The 27,372-nt window shown below is 42.4% G+C and overlaps 2 protein-coding genes across 2 annotated transcripts in view; both read left to right on the forward strand.

Moving 5' to 3' along the window:
- LOC139169584 (retinoic acid-induced protein 3-like) overlaps positions 1-27,372 on the forward strand; it is a 168,900-nt gene that overhangs the window by 92,437 nt on the left and 49,091 nt on the right. The window lies entirely within an intron of this gene.
- On the forward strand, positions 428-26,567 carry DDX47 (DEAD-box helicase 47). Its single transcript, XM_070755970.1, has 12 exons — positions 428-1,193; positions 14,746-14,839; positions 15,224-15,412; positions 15,766-15,837; positions 17,337-17,455; positions 18,755-18,826; positions 18,932-19,048; positions 20,250-20,396; positions 20,651-20,788; positions 23,640-23,710; positions 24,534-24,663; positions 25,906-26,567. The coding sequence occupies exons 1-12, from the start codon at positions 1,131-1,133 to the stop codon at positions 26,047-26,049; spliced, it is 1,356 nt and encodes a 451-aa protein (XP_070612071.1). The 5' UTR covers positions 428-1,130; the 3' UTR covers positions 26,050-26,567.

Consider the following 27,372-nt stretch of genomic DNA (forward strand, 5'->3'; position numbering starts at 1 on the left):
TGATAATTCAGAATAAATGTACTTAGAATTTACTCCCTTAGCGGTTTTTAATCTTAAACTAACAGAATGCATACCTGAGCTTGGAAACTTTTTATGAAATCTCAAACAGTTCATCTTGGGGAAATAAATGTTGATACAATACCATTTCATAATGTTCTGGAAAATGCAAGAGAGTTGATAAGCACTACAGCAGCTTCCTTTTTATGAAGATAATTTTTTTGTAAGTCATCAAAGTTTTCAAGGCAGAAGTTAGCTAACAGTTTCGTTTCAGTTCAGTTGACCGGATCTAATATGGGGCTTTATTTAAGTTTGCTTCCGGAGTTTAGCTTTAGGAAGCATTTTCCTTTAAAAAAAAAAAAATCCTGTACAGTACTTCACTCTACACTTTACATCTTCCCCACAATCTCTTGGCAGCGGTCTTTGGGATCAGACTAGATGGACCATGAGGTCTTTTTCTGCCGTCAATCTTCCGTTTCTATAAGAATTAGGCACCTCTTTGTCTCATTTTCCGCCCCGAGACTTCGGGGAAGGGCGGCATACAAAAAAATAAAATAAAAAAAAATCAATCAATCAATGAATATATCGAGAACTCCGATTTCCATTTAAAAGACTAACACAGAGACGCACTTCTGAGTTTCCAAAAAAAAACACCGGACGATCGACAGCAACAGACAACGGTAATGGGAGTTTTTCTGTACTCTTTGCTACTTGCTGCCGTTTTCCAAATTTTTTGCATCTCCAATAGATGATAAGACACAATCTGCAGCGAACCCAATTGTGACATCCCATATTAATCTATGGGGAAATTCAAGATTTTGCTGAACGTGGGAATTCTAGGCTTGCCGTAAAATAAGACACCCGCCCGATCTTTGGGGAAGAGCGTTGAAAGTTTGACTGCTGCGCTGGAGGCGAGTCGGGAAGAGACGCACTAACATTAGACACTAATCTAATACGCCTTTCAAACGCTGACGTTGAAGAGGCTCAACGTTTTTAACCGTCAAACGAATATGTACATCCGTCTCTCCTCTCTCGCGCGCTGTAGACCGGAGTGGGCGGGGCAAATATGAGCCTTTGGACTCCCAGTCCCAGGATGCTACGCGCTATCTCTGAGGTTAAAGGTGAAGAAGAACATGGCGGCGAGCGTGGAGCACGGGGAAGAGGTGGGAGAGACCGCGGAAACCTTCAAGCAACTGGTGAGTGGGGTTTCTCTTCTTAGCTTTATTATTCACTGTCTCTTCATCTCTCTCCCTAGTGCCTGATTTCTTCTGTTTTCTTCTCCTTCATCATAACTCTGTGAGTGACTTGCTATTTATTTTATTTTGTCAAGTACGTATTGGTAGTACTGTATACATACATAGAAACATAGAAGATTGACGGCAGAAAAAGACCTCATGGTCCATCTAGTTTGCCCTTATACTATTTCCTGTATTTTATCTTAGGATGCATATATGTTTATCCCAGGCATGTTTAAATTCAGTTACTGTGGATTTACCAACCACATCTGCTGGAAGTTTGTTCCAGCAGACACTGTTTGTATACATGAGATGGGTACTAATAACATATAATAATATCATATCTAGTTTCCAAGTGGTCTGTTTTGTTGTTTCTTTTTTCTACCCCCCTTAGCCTTCAAAGAAACAAACTGTATTATAGCAACACACACATACACACCCTTCACAAATCTCAGCATAGCACCAGATCCTTTAAAAGCAGGAGTCTACCACACTAGGTGAGATCCAAGGGGCAGATGATGCAGAGAAGCCTCAGAAATTGTCCACCAATACACAGTGGCAGTGTGTATGTGAGATGCAAGCAGGTGTAGCATATATTGAACGGCACAGCTAAAGAGCTGGCATTTTATACAGCAACATATGCATAATATATGGGCTAGAACCCTGATTCCCAATGTGGGGCCTACGCCCCACAGGGGAGGCAATTTGATTTTTAATAGAGGGGCAATTGGAACTTCATTTAAATCAAGTAAATGGCCTTTTAGGCTTCCTCCACATGAGTAAGAGTTCACTTTTTAAATAGTAAGAATTATGTCAGGGAGGGGGGTCATCAGGATTTTAGAGATGCTTAGGTGGGGCATGGGCAAAAAAAGGTTGGGAACCCCTGGACTAGAACCTCCCAAGTTCAGATGTGAGATCACACAAGAAGCTCTTAGAGAAAAAAGTGGGCTAAGAATCCTGTGAGACTTCCATATTCTGATGGTCAGACAGGTACTAGGCAATCAGCAAGAGACTGTGATAGTAGACAAAAGACCAGAAGATAGTTGTAATCATAAATGTAGTGACAGCAACATCAAGAAGAAGGATTATGAGAAGCTGGAGAAGTTCTGGGGCCTGAAGATGGAACTAGAGAGGAAAATAAAGACCAAAGTGTTGCCAATGGGGATAGGAGCACTCAAGACTCTTACTCCTAAGTCAAGACAGTGGCTACAACTGATCTGAGGAACAACATCAGAGCTTTCTGTCCAAAACAGTGCAGTGTTAGGAACAACTAAGATACTATGTGGAATTTTCAGACTTCCAGGTCTCTAGTAAAGAACTTGAGATTGACAAAGATAGACCACCACTCTTAGGGGTGAGAAAGGATTTTTATTTTTATATATACATATCCCTATAAACATGCCACCTTTATTTTCCAACTCTGGGCCATATACAAGCAATAAAAAGACAAATCTTAGGGTGAGGCATAGCCTCGTTTAATTTTTGTCTCATATTTCCAAGATAATGCAAAGATGATATTGGAGATTTAAGGATTTTTTAATTTTTTAAAATATTGTTTAAAATTTTACAAAAGCTAGACATAGTAACTGTATATTGATTGACTTATGGAATAGAGAAACAAAACTAGTCTTCCATATAGAATCATTTTAATTGTCCTTTGATGCTACAGAACTCAGGTGTCTTCCTCTTTAACTTAAGTACTCTAGTTGTAAACTCAGCCTTCTAGCTACTACTATGCAGGGATGTGATTCATTTCAAAACTGACTTGATAAGCTTTACTTTATACATGTTACGCGTAGCTGCCCAGGTGTAAACTCTTTAGGATGATCAAGAGTTACTGTATTATCATTTGCTCCAGAAATAACCTTATGGGAGCAAAACAGTTAAGAGAATGATGGTTATGCAGTTGCAGATGTCATGAGAAGCTTGGTCAAATCTCTTTTTAGTCTGGTTGTTGATCTAGTTTGGAGATAAATTCAGTCATAGTAGACCTGCAGGGATAGAGAATTTAGAAGTTTTGATCTTGCTTGATCTTTGATTGCTTTTATTACCATTAATCCTGATACCTTATTGGAATTCCCTTTTGAATTAAGGATTGTTTTATATTATTATACTACTTCTGTTTTTAGTTGTAGGGATAGGCTTAGACTAATAAGTAGGTCGCTGTATTCCTAGACCAGGGGTTGGCAACCTTAATAACTCAAAGGGCCATTTGGACCTGTTTCCCAAAGAAAAGAAAACACCAGAGTCACAAAACCTGGATGAATATGGCCAACTCGACATCACTCCCACCGAGTCACATGACCCCCACAGTTACGCCTACCCAGGTTTTGTGGCTCTGTTTTCTTTTCTATGAGAAAAAGGTATCTCTCTCTTTTCTGTGTCTCCTTCTCTCTCTCCATCTCTTTCCCTCCCCCTCCTATCTTCCTCCCTCCCTCATCCCTCTCTTTCTCTCCCTCTCTTCCCTTCTCTTTCTGCATGCTGAGGAATGATTGCCACCCCTGGCTTCTCTTCGAGTGACCCTCCTCCCCTTCTCGTGACTGGTTGTGGCGTGTGCGGAAATACCCTCAATGCATAAAGATGCATGGAAAGGGTGGGTGGTGGGTGGCTGCTCATTTAAGGAGGGTCTTTGGACATTGCTTCTCTCTTACCCTAAGGATCTGGCCATTGCCTGATCAGTGTCCCCCCAATCTGTAGCTCTTCAGCAGAGCAGAGAGGGCGTGAGCTCCAGCCCAAAGTGGCAAGAAGCAAAGGCTGCCTTACGTGCAAATGGGGCATGAAGGCACCTACAGGGCCCCTTTCTTCTCCTGTCCTAAGGATCTGACCATTGCTTTGCCATCCCTCCCCCCCCCCCCCCCAGAGGAGGAGGGTCGTTGGAGGGAAGGCAGCCTTTGCTTCCTGCCGTTTCAGGCTGGAACTTATGCTTGGCCGAAGAGCTGCGATGCAGAGGGGAGAACGGGAGAGCAAGGCAATGGCCAGATTCTTAGAGCAGGAGAGAAGCCACATCCAAAGACCCTCCTTAAGCGAGCAGCCGTCCACTTTCTGAGTGTTTTTGCTACACTTTGGTGCTTGCGTGAGGCTCTCCCCGTGCATGTGCACACTCCTGACCTCGCCATAGCAGCCAAGGAGTTGTGAGAGGGGAGAAGGGTCCTCTGAAGAGAAGCCTCGGCCAGGGCTGACTATGTTCCTCAACCAGTGCCAGAGAATCAGCCCTGGTCGTTTATCCATTAACACCGTCACCTTTACCTTCTCAGGCCAAGTGAGGGAGGGCAGGTGAGACCAGCCAGTGATCGGACAGGGAGCCATAGCAGGGGGCTGAAAGAGCCGCATGTGGCTCCAGAACTGCGGGTTGCCAACCCCTGTCCTAGACCCTGACAGTCATCCTGCAGAGTGGCAGAGAGTGCTTTCAAACATCTAGATATAGACTGTCACCAACATTCTGGTGATATTGAAGTCTGCTTCCTCATTACATTTCAGTTAGATGTGGCTGTGCACTAAACTGGTGTCTCTTTGTGAACCACATTAGAGATGTAGAATGAATCAGGATGAGAAAGGGGAAAGAGAGTGGGTCAAAACAGAATGTGGAAAATCCAAAGTAAACTTTTTTCTGCTATGATACCAAATCTAGATTCCTACTACTGCCATTCTGAATTTTAAAACTCCTTCAGTGGTTCTCTATCTTTCTAGTGCCGCGACTCCTTAATACAGTTCCTCATGTTGTGGTAACCCCCAACCATAAGTCTAGCGCCAATTCTCCCAACAGAGCTTTAAGCTGATTGGCAGGGCAGTCAGAGGGACACCCCCACTGTAAACGTCTGATTGGTTGGATTATAAAAATATTTTCCAAGACGCCAGAATAGAAGCTTTAGTTCCTAACACCATGGGGAATTTATCTTTTCCTATGGTCTTAGGCAACCCCTGTGAAATGGTCATTCAACCCCCAAAGGGGTCCCGATCCCCAGGTTGAAAACCACTGCTTTAGGACCATTTAGCCACTGAGTTCAATCTCCTGAATACTGCAGGAATCCAAATTAAATCATCTAAGGTGGTTTTTAAATTTCTGTTTTAATACATACTGTGAAGATAAGTTACTGCCCCTCCAAGTAATTGTCCCGTGTCAAATGTACTTGGCGTTGAGGTTTTTTCCCCTGAGATTCAATTGGAATCTAACCTGAGTCCCTTGTTTCATATTCTGAAACATTCTGGAACAAAAGAGTCTTTATGTCACATTATTTTCAAGTATTTGAAAATCACTACCATATTAAAGACTAAGCATCTCTCCTCATAATCATGAGTTTTAATTTCCTGATTATCCTTGTTTGAATATCTGTAAACCTATGCTGCTTTTTATGAATACAGTGAACCCTCGATCATCGCGAGGGTTCCGTTCCAGGACCCCAAGCGATGATCGATTTTTCGCGAAGTAGCGGTGCGGAAGTAAAAACACCATCTGCGCATGTGCAGATGGTGTTTTTACTTCCACCGCCGCAGCGCGTTGCTGGGGCCGCTCCCCAGCTGGGGAGCGGATCTGGGGTTTCCCCAAGCGCGCGCGAGTTGCTGGGGCCGCTTCCCAGCTGGGGAGCGGATCTGGGGTTTCCCCAAGCGCGCGCGCGTTGCTGGGGCCGCTCCCCAGCTGGGGAGCGGATCTGGGGTTTCCCCAAGCGCGCGGGAGTTGCTGGGGCCGCTTCCCAGCTGGGGAGCGGATCTGGGGTTTCCCCAAGCGCGCGCGCGTTGCTGGGGCCGCTTCCCAGCTGGGGAGCGGATCTGGGGTTTCCCCAAGCGCGCGCGCGTTGCTGGGGCCGCTTCCCAGCTGGGGAGCGGAGCCGGGGTTTCCCCAAGCGCGTGCGCGTTGCTGGGGCTGCTCCCCAGCTGGGGAGCGGATCTGGGGTTTCCCCAAGCGCGCGCGCGTTGCCGGCTCCGCTTCCCAGCTGGGAAGCGAAGCTAGGCTGCCCCAAGCTCGCGCGCGCCGCGCGCCCGCCCACGCTGTTGCCGGCTCCGCTTCCCAGCTGGGAAGCGGAGCTAGGCTGCCCCAAGCTCGCGCGCGCCGCCCGCCCGCCCACGCTGTTGCCGGCTCCGCTTCCCAGCTGGGAAGCGGAGCTAGGCTGCCCCAAGCTCGCGCGCGCCGCCCGCCCGCCCACGCTGTTGCCGGCTCCGCTTCCCAGCTGGGAAGCGGAGCTAGGCTGCCCCAAGCTCGCGCGCGCCGCCCGCCCGCCCACGCTGTTGCCGGCTCCGCTTCCCAGCTGGGAAGCGGAGCTAGGCTGCCCCAAGCTCGCGCGCGCCGCCCGCCCACGCTGTTGCCGGCTCCGCTTCCCAGCTGGGAAGCGGAGCTAGGCTGCCCCAAGCTCGCGCTCCAGCCCACCGCCGCTGGGGTCTTACCGGGGCAAGAGGGGGAAGACCCAGGGAAGCCTCTGCCCGGCAGGGAAACTCCACCATCTACGCATGCGTGGAAGGGCACGCATGCGCAGATGGTGGAGTTTACTTCCGGGTTGAAAACTAGCGAAATAGCCCTTTCGCGATCCTTGAGGACGCGAAACTCGAGGGTTCACTGTAGTTCAAAATTGGTGTGCAGAACTGTATTTATAATATTACTACTCAAGATGGTGTTTGACCAAGGCAGAATACAATGGAATGGTTATTCTCCACACATTAAAAACTATGGCTTTGTTGTATCTGCCTTTTTTGTAATCACATGATTCTGCTGGGTGGATTTGCAAACTGATATTCCAAGACCAAGTATTCTCACTAAGAATCATAGGTTCATGTATCACAATTATCACCAAGATAGGTATTTCCCATCTTGTGCCTGTGATTTGGTTTCCTTTGAGAGCGTTGAATTTCTTCTTTTAAAAAAAAATTCATTCTCTTACTCTGCCAATTTCTGTATTTTATCAAAATTGTATGCATTCTTTTTGTGTCTTCCAGGGTATTAGATATCCTATTCAATTTTGTGTAATTGGATCTATTAAACATTGTCTCTTCTTCATCCAAGTCATTAATACAAATATTGACAGGTAGAGATTTTGGGACTGAATGTTATGGGTAGTCTTGGCAACCTTGTGTCAGGTTGACGAATTGTTAATGGGAACTTTCTGTGTATAATTTTCAAAGACAGATATGTACTGATTTAACTGACATGCCATCTAACAATTAACTAGCTTGTAAGGTTGTTATTCAGCATGTCATGGCATACTTCGTCAAATGCTTTGTTGTAGTCAGGATTCATTATGTCTGCAATATTCCTACAATTTATTAAAGTTGATATAAAGATAGACTGGCAAGATTTCTTCTTTCCAAATTAATGCTAATAAATTACTCCATTATCTTAAAAGTGATTACAAATTGACCTTTTTATGATCTGCTCTAGATTTTTAGAAGATAATGTTACATTGATTCTAGTTTATTCCCATTTTTGAATATAGGGAGGTCTTCCCTTCCAGTCAACTAGCATTACATTTTTTACTTTAAATTTAGTCAAATATGTCTTGATCATGTTTTTGTCTCAACCTTCAGTGCTATCATGTCACGATAGCACAATCCTTTGGAGGTGACTAAACCAAAATGAAAGTTTTTGAATAGCTCTACTTTGTTATTTGCTAATAATTTTATGTCTTCATTGAACAGCTATTATGCAGATTCTTTCCTCTTAATTTGAATGTATCTATAATAAGAGTTTTCTATTATTCTTACTAAGCACAACTCCTTTTTGAGAGTTAGCTTTCCTGACATGAGCTATATAATTCCAAATTACTTGTGTATATTCGTCCCTTTCTAATTTTCTAGATGTGCTTTTTGTTTTCAGATATTTTCTGAATTTGTGTAATGACATTGGTTTCTGCTGTTCTCCATTGGTTCTGCTGTTCCTCCTCAAACTGTTTACAAGTACCGTATATACTCGAGTATAAGCCGAGTTTTTCAGCCCAAAAAATGGGCTGAAAAACACAACCTCGGCTTATACTCGGGTCATTGACAAAGTCACCACACGAGGGCGCCATTGCTTGAGCCAGAGCGAGGAGGCACCAGCTTTTGTCCCCTCTCGCACGCCGTAGTTCCCCTCCCTGGCTCAAGCAAAGGAGGCAGCCATTTGCTCCAACCGAGAGGGGGAAAAAGCAATGGGAAGCCAGTGAGGTCGTGTGTGTGTGTGTGTGTGCATGCCCCCTCTCCCCCCCACTGTGAAAAAAGCCAGCTACCTCTTGCTGAAACCCAGAGGCTTTTTTTTTTACTCCCTGTGTGTATTTGTCATGAGGCAGAGCTAGACAGGAATTCTTTTTCTATCTGTCTATCTTTCTATCTATCTATTTTTCTATCTTTCTATCTATCTATTTTTCTATCTATCTATTTTTCTTTCTATCTATCTATCTATCTATCTATCTATCTATCTACCTACCTACCTACCTACCTACCTACCTATCTATCTATCTGTCTATCTATCTATTTGGTTTTCTATGCTGATAACCTCACAGCAGCTAATGCTGAAGCTCTTCTTTGGATACACTTATTTATTTATTTGTTTGTTTGTTTATTTATTTAATTGGATTTGTATGCCATCCCTCTCCAAGGACTCAGGGTGGCTCACAGCATATATAAAAACAGAACAATAATGTAAATCCAATTAATGATGAGAAGGAATCCAGTTTTGAAGGATTTTAACTCTTAGGTTTTAGCTTTGTTGCTGATCGAGCTACTTTTTTTACTTTTTAATTTATTGTTAATATTGTTAATTTGTTTACCCTCTTATAAATTTACAGAGCTAGTTTACTGGTTTTCTTTAAAATAAATATTCTAAAACATGTCTCAATTAATGTAATTTTATTGTTTTCCATTTTTATAAGTTACCAGTAGCCACTGCATTTTCTAACCTCGGCTTATACTCGGGTCAATACGTTTTCCCAGTTTTTGTGGCAAAAATTGGTGCCTCGGCTTATACCCGGGTCGGCTTATACTCGAGTATATACGGTATGTTTTTAGTGTTTCCTTCTTTAGGAATTCACACTCATCCTGAAGTATTTTTTAACAGTTCCATAAATAGACTGAAGGCAGAGGAGTAATTCATTTGGATTTTGGCAGAAATAGATTATCATTATTATTTTACAGATAGTGCAACTGCTGTTTTTACTGTGCAGTGTTCCCTCACTTTTCGCGGGGGATGCGTTCCGAGACCACCCGCGAAAGTCGAATTTCTGCGAAGTAGAGATGCGGAAATACACTATTTTTTGCTATGAACAGTATCACAAACCTTCCTTTAATACTTTAAACCCCTAAATTGCGATTTCCCATTCCCTTAGCAACCATTTAGATATTACTCACCATGTTTATTTATTAAAGTTAATTAAAAAAATATTTATTAAAGGTGGACGAATGTTTGGCGATGACATATGACGTCATCGGGTGGGAAAAACCGTGGTATAGGGGGGGAAATTGTGAAGTATTTTTTAATTAATATTTTTTAAAAACCGTGGTATAGACTTTTTGCGAAGTTCGAACCCGCGAAAATCGAGGGAACACTGTATATGTATCTTTTGAACAAATTCAGTTGCTATTTCCAGTCATAGAAGGCAACAATTCCTAGTCCTATGTGCCTTTCTGTACTAAGAATGTAAACCTTATTTATTTTTATCATTTATTTCATATAGCAATAGCACTTAGACTTATATACCACTTCACAGTGCTTTACAGCCCTTTACAGCCCTTTACAGCATCTTGCCCCCAACAATCTGGGCCCTCATTTTACCCACCTTGGAAGGATGGAAGGCTGAGAACCTTTAGCCTATGAGAGTCGAACTGCCAAATGGCAGGCATCTCGCATTAATTTATATACACTAAAAGCTACAAACAATGCTATATTCCTTTTGATTTTTCATTGAGGGGTTTAAGATCCCATTTTATTAATTTTACATTAATTACAAACTCTCCTTAAAAACCTGCATTTCAACCTCTGGGCCTTGTTAAGAGAAAACAGAATCATGTTATTTTAAGTCAATTAAAAGATATGTAAAAATGTTTACTTTAAAAAAACACTGGTGTAATGTTTGAGACAGATCACAAGATGGCGCTACTTTGCCACATTCAATGTGGATAGGCAAATTCTCAGAAGAGAGTCTGCTACTAGACCTTATATTTTAGTTCACAATAAGCTTAATACAGGAAAAAAAAAATCTGAATCCAGCCTGACTGGGGAAAAAAAGATTGGCGATGGATGGACAGAATTTTCTCTTTCCCCCAGAAAATATAACCACAAGATAAAAAGGCTTGTTTACCAATTCCCCAGAGACAAATAGATTCCGGATGCACAAGTCCCTTTTTGCCTTCATGGGTTTTTTGAGCTTCTGTCAGATTCCCACCTTCATCACTTGTAGGTTTCTCCTTTTTTCCCCAGTGCCATTACTCAGTTTCTCTCTTAGTTCTCAAAGAATTGAAATGATTCTTTCACCTGCTGAGAAGGAGGGACTGAGAAAATTCTGATTCTGTATGTCGCTTGTAGATTTAGCTCTGTCTGACATGAGGACTGGAATCTGGAATACAGTGATCCCCCGATCATTGCGAGGGTTCCGTTCCAGGACCCCTAGCAATGATCGGGTTTTCGCGAAGTAGCGCTGCGGAAGTAAAAACACCATCTGCGCATACGCAGATGGTGTTTTTACTTCCGCAGCGCTAGCGAGGAGCCGAAGATTGGGGTTCCTGGGAAGGGGACTCAGCTGGGAAGCGGCACTGGGGTTTCCCCACCGCCCACGCAAACTCCTCGCTGCCGCTCGCCCGCCCTTCGCCCGCCCACGCCGCTCGCTCGCGCCGCTTCCCAGCTGAGTCCTGAAGCCAATTCGCTTCAGGACTCAGCTGGGAAGCGGCGCGAGCGAACGGCGTGGGCGGGCGAAGGGCGGGCGCGCGGGCAGGCAGGCGGTGGACAAGCTGTTCGCTCGCGCCGCTCGCTTGCGCCGCTTCCCAGCTGAGTCCTGAAGCCAATTCGCTTCAGGACTCAGCTGGGAAGCAGCGCGAGCGAACGGCGTGGGCGCCCGGTGGGCGGGCGCCCGGCACCATCTACACATGCGTGCCCATAGAAAAAAGGGCGCGCATGCGCAGATGGTGTTTTTACTTCCGGGTTCAAAAATCGCCATATAGCCGTTTCGCAATGATCGGGATCGCAATACCCGGGGGATCACTGTATGTGACTATAATCTGCCTTTGGAGCAGTCCTGTTTGGCAGTGTGTGGTTTTCTTCAGAGTCTCTCTCATCTACAAGGGCCTGAAAGTATTTCTGAGTTCCATTGGGACAAAGCAGTTTTACATTCTGGTTGTTACTCTTATCCTGTGGGCTTGTTTCCTCTTCTTTTTGGGCTCATTTTACCAGTTTTAAAAAAGCATAACAAAAATGAGCCAAAAAAAGGAAACAAGCCCACAGGACAAGAGTAACTAACAACCAGAATGTAAAACTGCTTTGCCCCAATCCTTTTATCAGTTTATTATGGAAACATGGCCATTTGTTCCTCTATCTCAGGGTCCCCAAACTTGGTAACTTTAAGACTTGTGGACTTAAACTCCCATAACAGCCGGCTGGAAAATTCTGGGAGTTTTGAAGTCCAGAAGTCTTAAAGTTGCCATGCTTGAAGACCTCAGCTCCCTTAAGGTGGGAGGAAAACTTGTAGTGAGTAGTTCCCAGAGATAGGAATTTATTTTCTATGAGATTGCACTTCATCAGAAAGAATAGCCGCCCTGAGTCTTCGGAGAAGGGCGGCATGCAACATATTTCCACAGCCTTACAAAAACAACATCTCAGCATATCCTTATCAACTTAAATTCCATCCTGATTTAGCTTACAGAAACAAACAATTTAGCTTATAAAAACAAAAGTTAAACTCTTTTAAATTCTGCTTTCAACAACAATAAATAATAATAATAATAATTATATATATATATATATTTGTTTTCGTAGATTTTCACGGGTATAGGTATGACGGTCTTGGTATATTCGGGTTTCTTCCCGTGTAGGATTTGGAAATTTCTGGCGACGTTTCGACGAGGTCCCACTCGTCATCTTCAGGCTGGTGTTTCTGTCCTTGTTCTAGGGCGAACAGAACTCGAGGGCCAAAGAGCTACCATCCTATGTGACCTCAAATTTCTACGCAACTGCCGAGACAGAAACTTGATCCCCAAATGCTGCCAACTAAAATTCCAAGGAAGGAAGCTCAGGTCTCGTCGAAATGTCGCCAGAAATTTCCAAATCCCACACGGGAAGAAACCCGAATATACCAAGACCGTCATATATATAAATAATTGAGGTATTGTTAAATCATTGCTGTACCAACTACACATTTTTCTCAAGAGGGATATCTTAGCAATTCAAAAATTCATTATCTAATAGTTAAATATTTTATTATTAAAATAGCAATTTGTTTAAAAATAATTATATTAACTGCCAGCAAGCTTCTAAAAACAAGGCTTTACTTCACAAGGCCTTGAATTGGATGGGAGTGTCTTTGTAATTTCACCCTTGATCAGTTTTTTTCTTTGTTGGAAGAGGTCCTCCTGCATCTGCCTGGGAACTGTTAGATTCAATTATGCTTGCCTGTTGATGAGCTTTCTCTGTGATAAGGACTTTACTCTCCTGGAATGTTTTCTCTCCTGAAATTCATGAGCCATGGTGGCGCAGTGATTAGAATGCAGTACTGCAGGCTACTTCTGCTGACTGCCGGCTGACTGCAATTTGGCAGATCGAATCTCACCTGGCTCAAGGGTGACTCAGACTTCCATCCTTCCAAGGTGGGTAAAATGAGGAGCCAATATGCTGAGACTCTGTAAACTGCTTAGAGAAGGCTCTAAAGCACTGTGAAGCGGTAAATGTCTAATTGCTATTGCTATGAGACACTACTATTACTTATGTTAGAAAGATTTGAAGATCTACCATATTTTTCGGAGTATAAAACGCACCTTTTCCCTCCTAAAAGAGGGTAGAAATATCACTGCATCTTATACACCGAATACAGTTATTTTTGCTGTCCTGAAGCCCTACCTCCCACACCCCATTTTTGCAAAAATGGGGGCATTTTTGCTACCCCCCAGTACCCAGGAGCTCCCTGCAGGCTTCCCAAACCCTTTGCCCACCTAATTTTTTACAAAAACCTTTTTTCATAAAAGCAGGTGTTTTTGCTTTCTAATTACACCATCTACCATAACTGGAGGAGAAATTCTGGGAGTTGAAGTCCACTAGTCTTAAATCAATCAAGTTTGAAGACCCCCTGGGTTAGGGGGTTAGAGGTGCAAGGGTCTTCAAACTTGGCAAGTTTAAGACTTGTGGACTTCAACTCCCATTCCTGAGCTAGCATGTCTGGAGGAGGAATTCTGGGAGTTGAAGTCCACCAGTCTTGAAGCTGTCAAGTTTGAAGTTTGTAGAAAGTGTACATGGTTGTAAAAAGTATGCACGTTTGTAAAAAAATATTCTGCTGCACTGGTATTTTATTAAATAATATATTACTATACCGTTTGGTTGAGAATACTTTTTTCCTTGTTGTCCACCTCTAAAATCTAGGTGCATCTTATACTCCAGTGCATCTGGAGTATATCTTTACCCAAGACTTTTCTGTATGAAGGTTCGATAAATCATTTTTCCTTTCCTTTATTACTACAGTGGTACCTCAAGATACGAACCCCTCGTCTTACGAACAACTCGTGATACGAACCCGGGGTTCAGAAAAATTTTGCCTCTTCTTACGAACTTTTTTCGAGTTACGAACTGGCGTTCGGAGACTGCTGGGAAGCCGCGCGGCTGTTTTAAAAGGTGACAGCCGGGCGGCGGGGCTTCCCAGAAGCCTCCCGAACGCCGGTTCGTAACTCGAACAAAGTTCGTAAGAAGAGGCAAAATTTTTCTGAACCCTGGGTTCGGTTCGGGAGGTTGCTGGGAAGCCCCCCAGCCCGGCTGTCACCTTTTAAAACAGCCGCGCTGCTTCCCAGCTGTCTCCCGAAGCCGAACGCGGAAGTTCGGCTTTAGCGTTCGGCTTCAGGAGACAGCTGGGAAGCGGCGCGGCTGTTTTAAAAGGTCGCAGCCAGCCTGGGGGGCTTGCCAGCACCCCCCTGAACCCCGAACCCGGGTTCGGGGGGATTCTGGGAAGCCCCCCAGGCCGGCTGTCACCTTTTAAAACAGCCGCGCGGCTTCCCAGCAGTCGCCGAAAGCCGTTTTTTTGTGGGTTTTGTTTTGGTTGCACGGATTAATTGACTTTACATTGTTTCCTATGGGAAACAATGTTTCGTCTTACGAACCTTTCGTCTTACGAACCTCCTCCTTGCACCAATTAAGTTCGTATCATGAGGTATTACTGTATATGTTTTGCTTTATTTTATTTTGCATTGTGTAAATTTACTTTCAGATGCTTTTGTGCAGGAAGCTATAAACATACATTAATAAAAATATAATTGTCCTTGCTTTAAAATTTTCCATTTTCTGGAAATTGAGAAAAAAAATGCTAGAGTGTATATTCAGACCTGCTTATCATAGATGTGCCTCTTCCCTCTCTTTTCTTTGAAATAACAGGGAGTGACAGACGTACTCTGTGAAGCATGCAGCCAGTTAGGATGGAAGACACCAACAAAGATCCAAGTGGAAGCTATTCCAGTTGCACTGCAAGGCGAGTATAATTCTGGGACCTGCAATTTAAGGAAAAGGCAGAAAGCTTGAAATACTGATAGATTTAATGTGTTATCCAGAACACTGTAATTAACGGGTCTACATTTACAACTTTCTGAACTAGGCTAAGTAGCAAGGCATCTTTTATTTATTTATGGGACTTCTCCACACACCTCCATTGTTTAGTATAACCCTACATTAATGTAAGGATAAGTATAGTTTTTAAAGATTGTTTGCTGTTTGAGATGAAAAGCCAAATGCTTCAGTAAGTGAAAAATGAACCGTCTTACTTCTCTGTTGCTCCGTTTGTACATTTGCTTAGCTAAAATGTTGGTTCTGTTCTGCCACACCCTTAGCATTGAATGTGACATTTTCTTCCCCATAGGTCGTGACATCATTGGCTTAGCAGAGACAGGATCTGGAAAAACAGGGGCTTTCGCTTTGCCCATCCTTCAGGCATTATTAGAAACTCCCCAGCGCTTCTTTGCTCTGGTACTTACACCCACCCGGGAGTTAGCCTTTCAGATATCGGAACAATTTGAGGCTCTTGGATCGTCCATTGGTGTCCAGAGTAGTAAGTAGTATGGTTACAAGACTTCAAATGAACATAAAACATTGTGAAATTGAAGAGAATAAGTAGGTGCAAACACATCTCTAGTAAATATTTTACCAAGATACACAAATTCATCTAATTTGTGTATCTTGGTAAATGTTCTTTATCATGTGCATAAAATTTGCAAATATGTTCCCGTTAACGTACAAATGTCTGTCTAATTCATTGCAAGGCATTGGGTTTTTCAGCTGACAATATTGCAAATATGTTACTTACATAGACAAACCATGAGGTTAGGGGTTGGATAGTTTGGTGATTGACTTGCTGAGTGACCATTATGTGACCATTATTTAATGTTTTTCTTCTTTCCTAAGCTGTCATTGTTGGTGGAATTGACATGATGTCCCAATCTCTGGCCTTAGCCAAAAAGCCCCATGTAATTATTGGTAAGGATCTAGCCTACAATTTGATTTTATAAAAAACGGTGAGATACTAAATAAGGGTTAGGAGATACAATTGACTATCTGATCCACTCCCCATTTCTTGCCTTGCCACCTTAATGATCCCTGAGTCCAGTTAACTAATTACTGGTTTTGTTTTTTAAAACAATAACAATTGAGAAAACATATCTGACACCATGACTTAAATGTCCTTTTGAGTGCTTTGAATCTCTAAGTTTTAATTTCTCTAATTCATTAACTTCCGCTTTGACAAATTTCCTGTGTACAATAGAAACTAATATATGCTGTTTGGGTAGCATTTCCTCTTCAAATGTAGCTTTAGAATGAATGGATTAGCCATCTTGCATCTAACCTCTCCTAGAAAGTAAATCATTTAAACTTATTTAGAGCAAGTCCCTGGGTTACTGAGATTCAAGCCCATGTACTTTCAGATCTATTCAAAACTCTAGTTTGCTTTATACTCAGAACATCCTTTGCAAACTTTTTGGCAGATGAAAGCAATGGTCTATTTTGTCTATTAACCAAAAGAGCTACAACAGACTAGAAACTGGGAGACCGTGAGTTCTAGTTTTCCGTAATTAGCAATGAAAGCCCAACTGAGTAAACTTTATTTATTTATTTATTTATTTTATTTATTGGATTTGTATGCCGCCCCTCTCCGCAGACTCGGGGCAGCTAACAACGGCAATAAAACAGTATATAACAAAATCCAATACTAAAAACAGTTAAAAACCCATTATATAAAAACCAAACATACATACAGACATACCATGCATACAATTTTAAAGGCCTAGGGGGAAAGAGGATCTCAATTAAGCAGCTTTCGAAAGGCAAGGAGGGTGGGGGCAATTCTAATCTCTGGGGGGAGTTGGTTCCAGAGGGCCGGGGCTCTTCCTCTTGGTCGCGCCATGCGACATTGTTTGGTTGACGGGACCCGGAGAAGACCCACTCTGTGGGACCTAACTGGTCGCTGGGATTCGTGCAGCAGAAGGCGGTCCCTGAGGTAATCTGGTCCAGTGCCATGAAGGGCTTTATAGGTCATAACCAACACTTTGAATTGTGACCGGAAACTGATCGGCAACCAATGCAGACTGCGGAGTGTTGGCGTAACATGGGCATATTTGGGAAAGCCCATGATTGCTCTCGCAGCTGCATTCTGCACGATCTGAAGTTTCCGAACACTTTTCAAAGGTAGCCCCATGTAGAGAGCATTACAGTAGTCGAGCCTCGAGGTGATGAGGGCATGAGTGACTGCGCCATGCCTCTCGGTCCAAATAGGGTCGCAACTGGTGCACCAGGCGAACCAGGTGAAAGTTGCACCAGTCACTCACCCTCAGCCCGACCAACCTTACAAAGTTATTGTGAAAAAATAGGAAGCGGAAGCTGTGCTCTATATATTCATTGCCTTGAGTTACTTGTTAAAAAATAATAAAGGTGAGATATGAATAAATAAAGAACCCTTATAACATTCTTCTTCTTGATAGCTACGCCTGGTCGTCTTATTGATCATCTTGAGAATACAAAGGGCTTCAATCTTAGAGCTCTGAAGTACCTAGTTATGGATGAAGCTGACCGGATTCTCAATATGGATTTTGAAACAGAGGTGAGATGTCCCCATCCCTGCCATTTTATAATGGTTCATTGTATTGTTAAGCTGGTGCTTTTCAGGAATATGGTTTCAAAATAACATGTGCATTCCTAGGGCTGGGCAGGCTTTCCTTCCTGATAGTTGAATGTATGCCCTGTATTCTCTTGGCCATTTAGAAGTAGCTCCAAAAAATTAGAGGGAAAGGAAGATTCAGATTATTATAAAATACAGTAGTACCTCTAGATACGAGCTGCTCCACATGCGAGTATTTCAAGATACGAGCCACGAGGGGAGAGAAATTTCTGTTCCAGACCCGAGCTCAAATTCGAGATACAAGCCAAGCGTCCACTAGGTGGCGCAAGAATCCTTGCTACCATGATGAGGGATGGATTTTTAATTAGTCTCGGCAGGCAGGAATCAAAGTAAAAACAAACTTTATTTAGAAAACAGAAAGTAAAATAGAGCGTGCCAGGAGCGGCACTTTATTAGCAGCCGTAACATGGCTGAAAACAGAATGGAGAATAGATTGGAATGTGCCTGCTTACGTAAGCAGGCGGATGTGACATGTAGGAAAAGATATGAATTGTGGGAGTGATGTATGAGGGGGTGTGATCAGAGGGGAAAACACACATTAACTCTTTAACTACTGAATGTCTCTGTTGGCTGGCAATTCTCAGTGTGACAACCTCGGAGGGGAAAAACAAAGTCTAAAGCCATTTGTTCCAGATAAGAGTTGCTCGACATACAAGCTCCCTTCTGGAACGAATTATATTCGTATCTAGGGGTACTACTGTATGGGCAAAATTTTACGACTGGTTAAAGGAAAGAACAGCGAAGAATTAAATAAAAATTCAAGCAAAGAAACACGTCAAATAAAAGAATTAAAGAACCAATATTATGTGAAAGAAGCAAAATTCTCTGATCGAACACTCAAAAAAAAAGCGGGGAAACTTCCGTTTCCCAAATGTTGTATGTATATGTTTTGTGTATGGGGTTTTTTTTTTTGGTTATATTTGAAAAAAAAAAAAAAAATTTTACAAAAAAAGAAGAAGTAGCTGCTTGGGAAGTAGATTTATTAAGTTCCTTTAATATGGATCTGACCCTTCCCAGTGCATCCTTGCTAAAGTGAACCCACTTAAATTTGAACTGTTCCCACTGGAACCTTTTAGTTGCTAAACTCATCATTCCTTGTTGAAGAGTATTGCAATGTCTTGGCTTAAATTGAAAGTTCTTTCTCTGTGGCTTCCATCAAGCATAACTGGCATAAGCCTGTACACTGACCAGTGTTCTATTCTTCTGCATTTCTCTTTACAGGTAGATAAGATCTTGAAAGTAATTCCCAGAGACAGGAAGACATTTCTCTTTTCTGCTACGATGACTAAAAAGGTATGAAGTAGCATGACACTTTGCCTTTGCTTAGGAGAGTGAGACAGAATTGGGAGATAGAGGTGCAGTGAAATGATTGTCTGCAAATTTAATTTTAATTCTCAGGTGCAAAAACTCCAGCGGGCAGCCCTCAAAGACCCTGTGAAATGTGCAGTGTCATCAAAATATCAGACAGTTGAAAAACTTCAGCAATACTATGTTTTTATCCCTTCCAAGTTCAAGGTAATTTATCTCTCCTTTTTGTTTTGGACTTTCTTTACTGTTTGGCATCTTTTATGACACTGATTATGTTATATTAATGTTTTTTAATTGACTTTTAAAATTGTACTATTAGATTTGTAATGTATTGTATTATTGCTATGTTGTGAGCTGCCCCGAGTCTTCGGCGAGGGCGGCATACAAATCTTAATGATGATGATGATAATAATAATAATAATAATAATAATAATAATAACAACAACAACAACAACAACAACAACAACAGCAACAACAACAACAACAACACACCAGACATTGTGATCGTGGAGAAAAAGAAAGTATGGATCATCGACATCGCAATCCCAGGGGACAGCAGAATTGAGGAGAAGCAGCTAGAGATATTAGTGAAATACGAAGATCTAAAAATTGAACTGCAACGACTCTGGCATAAGCCCGTGGAAGTGGTCCCAGTGGTACTTGGCACGCTGGGCGCAGTGCCAAAGGATCTCAGTGGACATTTGAAAACCATTGGAATTGACAAAATCTCCACCTGTCAATTGCAAAAGGCCACTTTACTGGGATCGACAAATATAATTCGCCGCTACATCACACAGTCCTAGGTGCTTGGGAAGCGCCCAACTGGTGATGAAATACGAAATCCAGCATAGTGATCTCATTTGCTGTGTTGTACTGACATAATAAAAAAAAAGTTTAACACGCCAGACATCCTGATTGTGGAGAAAAAGAAAGTATGGATCATCGACATCGCAATCCCAGGGGACAGCAGAATTGAGGAGAAGCAGCTAGAGAAATTAGTGAAATACGAAGATCTAAAAATCGAGCTGCAACGACTCTGACATAAGCCAGTGAAAGTGATCCCAGTGGTACTTGGCACGCTGGGCACAGTGCCAAAGGATCTCAGCGGACATTTGAAAACCATCGGAATTGACAAAATCTCCATCTGTCAATTGCAAAAGGCCGCTTTACTGGGATCGGCAAACATAATTTGCCGCTACATCACACAGTCCTAGGTGCTTGGGAAGCGCCCGAGTGGTGATGAAATATGAAATCCAGCATAGTGATCTCGTTTGCTGAGTTGTATTGACATAATAATAATAATAATAATAATAATAATAATAATAATAATAATCTTTTAAAATTTGTTCCCCATTGCTTTTCGTATTTCCTGATTTAAGTTCTTTTTTTTTTTTTGTGATGGTCTTAGGATAGTTACCTTGTGTACATTCTGAATGAACTTGCTGGCAACTCATTCATGATATTCTGCAGCACATGCAACAATACTCAGAGGACGGCACTCTTGCTTCGGAATTTGGGCTTTACTGCTATTCCCCTCCACGGACAGATGAGCCAGGTACAGGCTAATGCACTTGCAAGAAAATTTCTAGACTACTGTATGAGGTTAACGAATGTGTAATAAGAGCCAATAAGTATGTATGCATCCTAAAACCTGCTTCCCTTTCACTAAGTTTCCCCCCAAATGCGATTGTGTGTGACGCATTCGAACATTGTGATAAATAAATAATGCTTTCATACCTTCCTTTTTGCCTTGCTAAATGAAGTGAAAAATACATAAGTGAATGCTAACATGCTGTTTTGTCCTTCTAGAATAAACGATTAGGATCACTGAACAAGTTCAAGGCTAAAGCACGGTCCATCTTGTTGGCTACTGATGTTGCAAGTAGAGGCCTTGACATCCCTCACGTTGATGTAGTGATAAACTTTGACATTCCTACTCATTCCAAGGTGAGTTGGAAGAGCCATTAGCTCAGTGTTTCCCAACCATGGCAACTTGAAGATACAGTGGTACCTCATCTTACAAACGCCTCTTCTAACGAACTTTTCAAGATACGAACCCGGTGTTTAAGATTTTTTTGCCTCTTCTTCCGAACTATTTTCACCTTACGAACCCAAGCAGCTGCTGCTGGGATGAAGGGGTTTCTTCCCCCCCCCTTTTTTTGAAGAAAGAAAAGGGAGGGGCTGCTTGGAGTAGGAAAATTTTGCCGAGAACAAGGTGCTTGCAAAGGAATTGAAAGGGTGTCTTTTTAAGAAAGAAAAGGGAGGAGGGAGGGGCTGCTTGGAGTAGGAAAATTTCACCGAGAACAAGGTGCTTGCAAAGGAATTGAAGGGGTGTCTTTTTAAGAAAGAAAAGGGAGGAGGGAGGGGCTGCTTGGAGTAAGAAAATTTCGTTGAGAACAAGGTGCTTGCAAAGGCACTGAAACGGTGTCTTTTTAAGAAAGAAAAGGGAGGGGTGCCCCCCTTGCCTTTCTTCCTTCCCACTCACCCTTTAGCCTAGCCTTGCTTCTTCCACCCGCCCCCTTTAGCTGCTCCTTCCTGCCCTCTGTTCGCCTCCCTTCTAAAGTTTGGGATTTTCCTGAAGGATTTGCACACATTATTTGCTTTTACGTTGATTCCTATGGGAAACATTGTTTCATCTTACGAACTTTTCACCTTACGAACCTCCTCCTGGAACCAATTAAGTTCGTATCATGAGGTACCACTGTATTTGGACTTCAACTCCCAGAATTCCCCAGCCAGCGAATGCTGGCTGGGGAATTCTGGGAGTTGAAGTCCAGATATCTTCAAGTTGCCAAGGTTGGGAAACACTGCATTAGCTGACACACGACTGACTCTGCTGCCTAGGATTTGAAAAACGCCATTGCAGATTTTGAAGCTGAATTTGCTGATCTAGTGAGAACTTTTTGTGAAGGCTTGCTGTGTGAAGTTTAAGAGACTTGGGCCACACAGTAAGGCTTTTCTCTTGTGGCCCCCAGAAAATTGCTCTCACCAAGTTCCTGTAGCTCTTTCTGTCTTAAGGTTTTGTAAGTACATTGGAACAGGTCTGTTCTGCTGTGCCTTTAATCCCAATTGATTGATTAGCAACATTTGTCTTGGGAGTGGATTTAATATGTTTCATGTTTGTTTTCTTTGTACACCGCTCAGAGTTTGTGAATTGGGGGAAGTTACAAAAGATCTATAAAATAAACCAGAAGACATGGGCAACTCTTAGCCCTGTTCTTCCATGATTTCATATAGAGTTCTGAAGCACTGAGTGATATTGGTTTGTTTGTTTGTTTGTTGCATTTGTATGCCGCTCACTCCGAAACGGACTCTTGAGTGGCTAACAACAGTTATAAATATAATACTGATAAAAAGAGCAATACAAAACACCAATAAAATCTACAGTGCAAAAACTACTATATATATAAAAAAATATACGTACTGTTCTGTCTGGGTTTTCCCAGACCTCCACACCCACTGAAAAATAGCCAGACACTCTGGTAAAATCCAAAAGTAATTTATAGCAGGAAAAAATAAGCACAAAGGAAAACCTGTCTTCACAGCAGACAGGTTACAATACTTTACAACAGGGTCCTGATGTCCAGTCAATTCCAAAAGCTTCTTGCTGGCACCCCCCCCCAAGGTTTCAAGAGTCCAAGGCACAAACCAGGATTGTAGCCACCAAAGTTCACAAACAGGTCTCACGAATCTCCAAGATAAAACTCCACAAGCCAGGAAGGGTGGGGCCGCCTTTTATCCTTTCCCAAGCACCACACCCAAACCCAGCTGCGACCCCTAATGCTGGAAATATCTGGCCAATTGCGTTCTTCTCTCGTTAGCTCTCCTCTGTCGCATATCTATGAAGTCACTAGCATCTTCCCCCAGGGAATCCAGGCTGCTTGCTGGGGAGAGCTCCCCCTGGTGGAACTCTGGCTGTCCTTCATCTTCAGCCTGGGATTCAGCTTCTTCATCAGTCTGCCCCTCCTGGTCCTCAGCCTCTGAGCCGGACACCGACAGCAAATCAGCCATTCCCGGAGGGGTCCCAGGCTGAACCACAACACGTACTAACATTCAATCCTAATTTGAGGCCTACCGGAAGAGCTTTCCAGAAGACCAGTAGGGAAGAGATAATGCGAATCTTTGGGGGCAGTTGATTCCATAGGGTCGGAGCCACCACAGAGAAGGCTCTTCCTCGAGGTCCTGCCAACCGACATTGTTTGGCAGATGAGACCTGGAGAAGGCCAGTGGGACCTTACTGGCCGCAGTGAGGTATGAGGGAGAGGCGGTCCCATAGGTAGTCTGGCCCTGAGCCATTTAGGGCTTTAAAGGTAATAAGCAACACCTTGAATTATGTTCGGAGACTGATATTAAAGCTCAGAAGGCTAAAGGTATGTCAGCAAGAGCTTGAATGAAAAAGTGAGAATTATAGATAAAATGAATTAGTATTGTAGGTATGATGCAGTGATGGCGAGTTGATGGGATCATCACCTTTAATGGTAGCAACAGCTCCAGAATGGACCTTTCCTGTTTGAATCTCAAATGACAGCAGGGTCACATATCCCTTTATATTTTTACACTACAAATTGTGCATACTATATTGCTTTTTAAGGAATTAACTTGGTTTCTTCCTTACCAGCTTTTAGAAAGCCGAGCTGGCTTCTTTTATCTGGAAAATGATTTGGATTCCAATCTGAAAAATCAATTGTTTTAATAATTGACCTTTATGATGTAAAAGCTCTCTTTTGGGGACATTTATTTTATGTGGTTGTCCTATAACCACCACTTTGTTCTGTTACTTACTTTGGATTCCTTTCAGGATTACATTCATCGAGTAGGGAGAACAGCTCGAGCTGGACGATCTGGTAAATCGATCACCTTTGTGACACAGTAAGATATTATTACTTAAAATTCAATCACTTTATAATGAATGAACAATGTAACCCAGAGATGAAGCAAATGAAGGATAAAAAATTGAATCTTCCCTGGTGAAGGGAATCTTTACTTTTTTTTGTTTGGTGATGGTACACTTTTATGTTTTATGCTTTCGTTTTGTTTTTTGTAAAACTTTTTAAAAAATCAATAAAAATTATTTTTTTTTAAAAAAGTAAGATATTATTACTTTGTGCTATTCCAGCTGTACCACTATCAGAGTTTATGTATTCCAACACAGTGATTTCTAGCTAGAGTCCTTGGGAAATCCAGAGTTATTTCAAGGGACCCCCAATTGGAAAGAGATTTGAGAGAAAAACACTTGAGCTGGGCTATTTCCTCCTTCCTACCAATGCTAGATTTCTCTACCTCCGAGGATATATAATGTAAGCATAGCTTTTCCTAACACTATTAAACTTCTGCATTACACCTGGCCTTAATCAGTGTAGATTGCCCATAAACTGATGAGTGAAGCCCCTGCATGGTTTTACTGAGCAGAGAGCCTGTCTAGTATTTGCAGCAGAATTCTCCAGATAGACTGCAGTTTATGGTATTATATGCTCTGTTCTTATACAACACTGATGTCTAGAATGGTTTTGGCTCAGAGGGCCTCTTTGTAGATGTGTTGTGTTTTTGCTGTATAGTGGAGAAATTTCTGTTAAAGATTGAAAAGAAAAACAAAACAAATCAATAGCATAATAATATTGGTGAGTTTGTTGCTTTTAACACTCAAGTAACTGACAGGGAATTAATTAGGCTGAGATTCTTTCTCCTCTTCCAGGTATGATGTGGAACTCTTCCAGCGCATTGAGCATCTGATTAGCAAAAAGCTGCCAGCCTTTCCCACCCAAGAGGAAGAGGTCATGATGTTGACCGAGCGTGTGGCTGAAGCCCAGAGATTTGCTCGCATGGTAGGCTACTTTAATGCTCGGCCTTGGTTTGTTTATGTAGAAATGTAGCTCTTGCACCCATGATTGTCAGAATAAGATTAACATTTATGCAGCCAGAGGTGTATATTGCGTGGGCAGTCAGATTCCAAACAAGGCTTTAAGAGCTTAGAGAGTCTTTTATTCTTGCATGAAGAGCTGTATTGCATGCTGTCATTGTTCTAGTTTTATTTATTTATTTATTTATTTTTCATTTGTTTGTGTATGTATGTATGTATGTATGTATGTATGTATGTATGTATGTATGTATGTGTTGTGATTCAGCCTGAGGCTCCTCAGGGACCGGCTGGAGCTCTGCCGGATCCATGCCCAGAGGAGGAGGACAGTGACCAGGAGGTGGAGGACCAGGCAGACGGGGGAGAGGAACGTCAGGAAGAGGAGGAGGGAGAGCAGCCTGAGACCCCCGGGGGGGGGGGGGGGGCTCTCCCCAGCTAGTAGCCTGGATTCATTGGATGAAGACACACAGGCTATAATAGACATGAGGCAGAGACGTGCAGCTCAAAGAAGGGGCCAATTAGAAAGATATTTCCATCCCTGAATTGGCAACAGCTGGGTTTGGGTGTGGTTCTCCTCAGCAGGGTTGAAAAGGCAGGCCCGCCCTTACAGTCTTGTGGAGAGTTATCAACTGGGAGTCCTGTGACCTTGCTTCGATTCTTGGCGTCTCTGATCTTGGCTTGTGGCCTAGAAGGCTGAAAGACTTGGGGGAGGCGTGGGTTTTCTTATCTCCAGTGTTGTTTTTGCCAGCAAGAATCCTGTTTTATTGCCTGGCCTTCGTGAAACCTCTGTGAAGCTTCATCGTGTTCCTGTCTGTAAGAACAGTTTTTGTTACCTGTGTTTGCTTTCCAGTATATAAACTGCCTTTCCTTTTTACCAGTGTGTCTGGATACTCTTTTTGGTTGGTGTTGGCGTCTGGGGGGACCCAGACAGAACAGTATGTATGTATGTATATTCAACATTAAAAACATCCCATTAACTCAGGAGCAACTGTAAGAGGTCTTTTGCTTTTGCTACCACTATCAAACCCTTTCCTAATTAACTTACATTAAATGACATGCCCCAAATGCCACCTATGGGGATGTCTGCAAAAATCACATGCCAGAAAGAATGGATGTTTAATATTTTCAGCAGCTGTTTTATCATCTTCATTGTCTCAGTGATTAATTTCCTTAGAGGTCTCGTGACAGCGTTCTCCTGTTTCCTTTGCAGGAATTGCGGCAACAAGGGGAAAAGAAGAAACGCTCTCGAGACGAGGCTGACGATGATGGTGATGGTGATGATGCAGAAGGAGCGTTGGGAGTCAGGAAAAAAGTTGCTGGCGGGAAAAAAAAGAAATGGAAAGTTCAGAAATAAATACCACCAGACTTTATTTCTCTACATTTTTTATGCAGTTTGGAATCCCGGAATCATCGGTCCAACATCGTTATCAGAATTATTTTTTCAAGGACTCATGAAGAACATCTCAGCAAATTAAGCAGGCCACCTTCATGGATATAATCTAGAGATGATTTTCCTTGCAAACCAGGGAAATCACTTTGCATTAGAGGAGCCTTATTAGTCTCGAAATCAGTTGGTATTCCTTGAAGAAAGCAGAAGTGAACAGATTCCATGGATTCTTTATGAACAGTAGAATTGGGAGTATGGCAGAAGCCTTTCAGTCTGCTGCCACCCAAATTGCAGTCCATTATTTTTACATCCCATATTTATTTAAGAAGATAATTTGCAAAAACATGGGGTGGAGTGGGGGAGAAAAAAATAATGTATTCTAATGTTCAAGATGTGTCAGCAAATAGCAGACTAATAAGATCCTTGAATATTAAAGCGAAGGACTTGATACAGAGAAGGAAAATTAAAAAAAAACTTGGCTAAAACTTGTGTTTGCTTATTTATATAATTGCGCTACGGCTGCAGCTTCTCAGTTTCCTTTCTCAGTTTATCTGCCATTTAGCCATATTTATTCCTCTTAGCCTGTTATGAATGCATCTGTGGACTCTGCAGTTTAGTAAAACATCTTTACTATAAAGTGTCTTTATAGTAAAGAGTTTTTGTAAACTGGTGGATTTTCTTCTGCAGGCAATTCTGCTTGACAACCAACACTAAGAGGTGCTCTTTTTTCACATAAAGTCTATGCCAGAGTGAATTGCCTATTACAGATTGATTGCTCATAAAGCAAAAATCCAATGCCATGCCCAGGAATTTGAACGAGAGAACACTATTGCAAGTTTGTCATCATTTTCTGTCTTATGCCTTCCACTGTTGGCTCATTTCTTGTGGGTGACTATTAGGAAAGAAACTTCACCCAAGCAGATCAGATACCTGACTGATGAGTTGGAATTTGAAGGCATTCCCTTTAATTCCCCTGTTGATCACATAACTTCAGCTCATGGAACTGTGTCTCACCTGTGTTGTGGAGCCACCCAATGGGACAATCCCAGGGATATACAGTATTCCCTTGATTTTTGCGGGTTCGAACTTCGCGAAAAGTCTATACCCCGGTTTTTCAAAAATATTATTTAAAAAATACTTCGTGTTTTCCCCCCCTATACCACGGTTTTTTCCACCCGATGATGTCATATGTCATCGCCAAACTTTTGTCTGCCTTTAATAAATATTTTTTTTAATAAACTTTAATAAATAACCCTGGTGAGTAATCATCTAAATGGTTGGTAAGGAAAT

This window comes from Erythrolamprus reginae, chromosome 6, assembly GCF_031021105.1.
Source record: "Erythrolamprus reginae isolate rEryReg1 chromosome 6, rEryReg1.hap1, whole genome shotgun sequence".
NCBI lineage: Eukaryota > Metazoa > Chordata > Lepidosauria > Squamata > Dipsadidae > Erythrolamprus > Erythrolamprus reginae.